This window comes from Morone saxatilis, unplaced genomic scaffold (genome assembly GCF_004916995.1).
Source record: "Morone saxatilis isolate NCDOM2014 unplaced genomic scaffold, NCSU_SB_2.0 Contig15, whole genome shotgun sequence".
Lineage (NCBI taxonomy): Eukaryota > Metazoa > Chordata > Actinopteri > Moronidae > Morone > Morone saxatilis.
This window is the reverse complement of record NW_023339707.1, coordinates 25,905,448-25,909,853: the sequence shown is the minus strand read 5'-3', so window position 1 is coordinate 25,909,853 and position 4,406 is coordinate 25,905,448. Positions and strand designations below refer to the sequence as shown.

At 38.3% G+C, this 4,406-nt stretch overlaps 1 protein-coding gene across 1 annotated transcript in view; it reads right to left on the bottom strand.

Annotated features, from left to right (window-relative positions):
- gripap1 (GRIP1 associated protein 1) overlaps nucleotides 1-4,406 on the bottom strand; it is an 8,383-nt gene that overhangs the window by 3,547 nt on the left and 430 nt on the right. Inside the window, exons 2-5 of the mRNA XM_035656286.1 lie at nucleotides 3,760-3,922; nucleotides 2,966-3,135; nucleotides 2,516-2,555; nucleotides 22-188 (exon numbers count right to left, since the gene is read on the bottom strand). Of these exons, the coding sequence (XP_035512179.1) occupies nucleotides 22-188; nucleotides 2,516-2,555; nucleotides 2,966-3,135; nucleotides 3,760-3,922 (540 nt within the window). The remainder of the gene's footprint in view (nucleotides 1-21; nucleotides 189-2,515; nucleotides 2,556-2,965; nucleotides 3,136-3,759; nucleotides 3,923-4,406) is intronic.

Here is a 4,406-nt window from a genome sequence, read left to right as displayed (position 1 = left end):
TGTGTGTGTGTGTGTCGGTACCTCCAGGTTGTGGATCTGCTCCCTCAGCAGCCTCTTCTCCTCCTGCTCGGTGTTCAGTGCCATCTCCAGCTCTGGTCCAAAGCAGTGAGTTATTGGACAGAGAGCAGCCGACCAGCCTATCGCTGACTGCTTAGCTACAATCTTCTCTACGCTCTTCTCTGACAGGCCTAAAGGGGGCGCCGCACACAGCAGGGGCAGTCTGTTAGGCCCAGACACACACTACACCAGCTCCTCACTCTACATCATGGAGAGTCCATCATGGAGTTGGACCAGGTCTCCGTCTGGGATTTTCTGTCTGAGCTGCAGCTGAGGCGTTCACTGACAGCGCGTTCATCTGAACTCTGTTAAACCACCTAAAAGTGTTCGTACGCTCACTTCATCTGGAAGTCAACGTAATGAATCCGACCTGTAAATACTGATCACATCTGACTGTAAGATAACCTCTCATACACACTGTAAAACCAGATACATTCATCTGATTATGAGCATTTAAATAATAATTGAATCAATTCAAATTAGTATCGACATTCTTTTATTCACCATCTTTTAATTCCTGAATTATGTATAAAAATAAGTAGCACATAGCTCGATGCTACCACATAATGGGAATTACTATTAAGACGCTAACAGAAATTAGTTTTGTATCATTTTATGCTAAACATAAAACAATGTGTGCTCATATTTACAGGAATATATTTCAAAGGGTTTAAAGACACAGCCACCACTAGGAGGAGACATTATGTGCCAGGAGAGGACAGCAGATATATTCAATATATGTATTTTATATTTTATTTATTAATCTCATAGCACTAGCTTTGATATTTCATAGGGTAACACTAAATGAACAAATCATTTGCTTTATGCAGAAATTAGGCTACTTATGACTTTTCCACGTTTCAGTATCAATATTACAGAAATAATCCTTAATAATCAGTTTAAAACTAACTACAGTTTAAAACCCGTTTATTTTAGATTGAATCATGAACTCTCTGATCACAGAACGAGATTTGGATCAGGGTAGAAATTCAATAGTTTGAATACGTTGAAAGATTTACTCCTAGAGAGCTGAATATGAAGATATTTACACTGATTATCAATAACAGGGACAATTCCATCCCATAATAAACACACATTCCTGCTCTCATTGAGACTGCAGTAATATTACAGGGACGCTCACATTTATAATAAATGGGTGTGAATTTGTTTTGCAGCTTTGCCAGAAAATCCCAGATTCCAGAGCCGAAGCTGATATTCTATATGACATCAGTTTAAATACGACTGAAGCTTGTAGTGTGTGTCTGCCCTGAGCCAGCTAGCTGCTCTACGCTTCCATAAAGCCGGGCTGCAACGTCACCGTTAACTCTCAAATACACACAATAATCACATCATCAGGTCGTTCTGCAGGTGAATGACAGACAATATTTGAGAATTTAGGGTAACAAGCACCACGAAGGGCCACACTGTCGTCACCAGCTGTTCCATCGTTCACTTCACAGATAATCAATCACATCATCAATACATTACAGTTTGAGATGAGATTTATTTACATCAGAGATGCACGATTTATGTGATGTATTAACGTGCATCCCTTGTTTATATTAAATTATTAGTAGAGGCTGAGCTTGGCCCAACGACAACCAGAAAATGTCTTTATGAAACTGAAAATAATCTGATCATTGACGCAATGGTTAGAGTTCAGTGTGCTCCTTTACAGCCACTCACTACAGTGCGTATGAAGACAATCATCAGCTTACTGAGACCTTATCAGAGCATGTGAGCGCCAGGACATCACATGGTTTTTAAAAAGGTCGAGCAACTCCTTATCTCCCGCTCCAGTTTCACTCCAGTTTCACTCCAGCATGCGTACGTCTAACCCCGGTACCCCTGTGTGAGTCCCATCACTCACATGCTCTGGACCTTATCGAGGAGAATTCGGTTTCTCTCCATGTGAAATTCAAACTTTGGTCTGTAAGTCGACTATTCAACCCGTTCTCATTAAAAGCTTCACAGTTAATTAATTGAACTGTTTACTTTAATATAAGAGTTAACAAGTAAAATAAATGATCAGACCAGAGAGTTATTAAAACTGCAGTAGGTAACTTTTATTAAAACTGCAGTAGGTAACTTTCATGAAAATATTTTAAATCCTATTTCCTGAAGGTTTCACTATATCCTGACAGTAGAACATGAGACAGATAACTCAGGTTCCTGTGGATCCTCCTGGTGCTCCTGATGAAGAATCTACCGGGCCGATCGGTACCGACACTGAGAATGAGACTCAACAGTTAACTCAACTTCAAGCTTCCAACACAAAGCGTCTTTCTATCTTTCTCGGATTGGTTGTTTTCGTTCGGGCCCGGTGGAGGAAATATAACAAAAAGTTATTTTTATGAAAGTTACCTACTGCTGCAGCTTTAAAGGTCACATGGGAGGAAGTGAGTTAAACAGATTTAAAGGGAAACGCTGTGTAATGAATAAGAAACTGTAAACTCACCATGTAGCTGTTTCCCTGTGTGTTCCTGCTGAGCCTCCGTCTGCAAACACACAATAATGTAAATACACACGTTTATACATAATTATCAAATGTTAGATTATTATGCATCGATCCTGTAATTAAATTATAGCCCATAAATTATCAGTTGCAATAATAATCATTTATTTTGAATTCTTATAACTCAACAGAACTATAAATTAAATCAGTACATTCCTTTCTTACACTATAAACTACAGGTTTTAAACTTCTTTACAAAAGACAATAATGTGAAAATATTGGAGATATTATCAGTGTCAGCCATTAGAAGCAGGTTTATTAGTTAATTTATTTGACAGCTATAAGCTAATTTATATCTGTAGTCCCTGATGGATAATTATCGGTTATCAGCTAAATAAAATCAATATTGTGCGACCATAAATATTCCTCTAAGAAACGCTGTCTCTCAATCACCTGCTCCGGTCTGTCATTGGCTCCTTCTGCTGCTGGCTCCTCCCCTCTTCCCGTGACATCAGAGACTCCGTTGGCGCCGGCTGACCCGCCGTCGGTCTCCGTGGTAGCGCTCTGGTTGCCCTGGGCGACCACCTGTCTCTGGAGCTCTCTGTCGTAGCGATCCTGGAGGGCTGCGGATCACAATCACAGTCAACAAATAAATAAAAAAGATTTATCCTGAGAAGGGATTATCAAATCTACAATTTACATTTATTTATTTATAATAAATACAATCATGTAAACAGACACGTATTTGTTTAAGTGTGGACAGACGTTTGTACGCCAAATCTGAAAGTACGAATTTGTATTTAATAAATTACCTACAAATACAGAACAAGATCACAACATATACAACAATATGTTTCCACCTGTAGAAAGAACAGGACATGTGTTTCTATTTGTTTTTCTCTGTGACTCTGCCCTGTGGAGCTCCACAAGGTTCCGTACTGGGTACCGTTTTATTTGTCTATTACATGTTTCTCCTTCAGTTTTAGAGGTGGACTTAAAAACATGGCCACAACCAATAAATGACTAATTAATATTAGGCTAGAAAATAGTTAAACATTCTTGTTTAAGTGTCCCACAGTGAAAGAAATTATTTATGATTATGATATTAATATATCTTCTTAAAAAAAAAAAAGAATTAGAACAGTTCATGTAAACTAGTAGTCAGTAGAGACCTTCTGTTGTATTTATGAACAACTTGAATGACCGGCTCTGATCACCAAATACAGATTTTAACTGCTCGTTCACACCTTTCATTTGCTTCTGCAGGGTGGAGTTTTCAGCCTGCAGGCGGAGCAGCTCTCCGTCCACAGGGCTGGAGGCGGGGTTGGTTGGGGGGCTGGTTGCAGCGGCGGTTCCTCCATCCTTCAGGCCCTGGTTCTCCTGTTCCAGCTGCTCGATCTGCGTGCACAGCTGGAACAAACAGTGAGCGTATCGACATTAATACAGCGGCTTGGACGTCTTCAGTCGGAAGATTTATTGTCAAAAATAAAGAATAAAGTCAGAATTATCCTAACCCATACGTTTTTCAATTGATTAAAAAAAATCAATCAAACTTAATGTGTATAGCACCTTTCATACAGTTCAGTGCTGATAAGACGATAATAGAATATAAAACTAGTCAAGGTAGATTTTAAAATACGAAACTAATTTATTTAGATTTAACGGATATAACAATAGCGTTTAATAAAAGCAAAACTAAAAAATTAATTAAATAAATAAAAAAACAGGCAGAAATAAACAAATTAACAATGAAAATGACAAAGAAAATACTATAACTGAATAAGAAATGTTAAATAAAGTCTAAAAAGCATTTCTGATTAAAAGCCAGGACCTGGAGAATTTAACTGAAATAAAGTCGTATATATTCTTAATGTTAGAAGTTACCTCAGAGTTC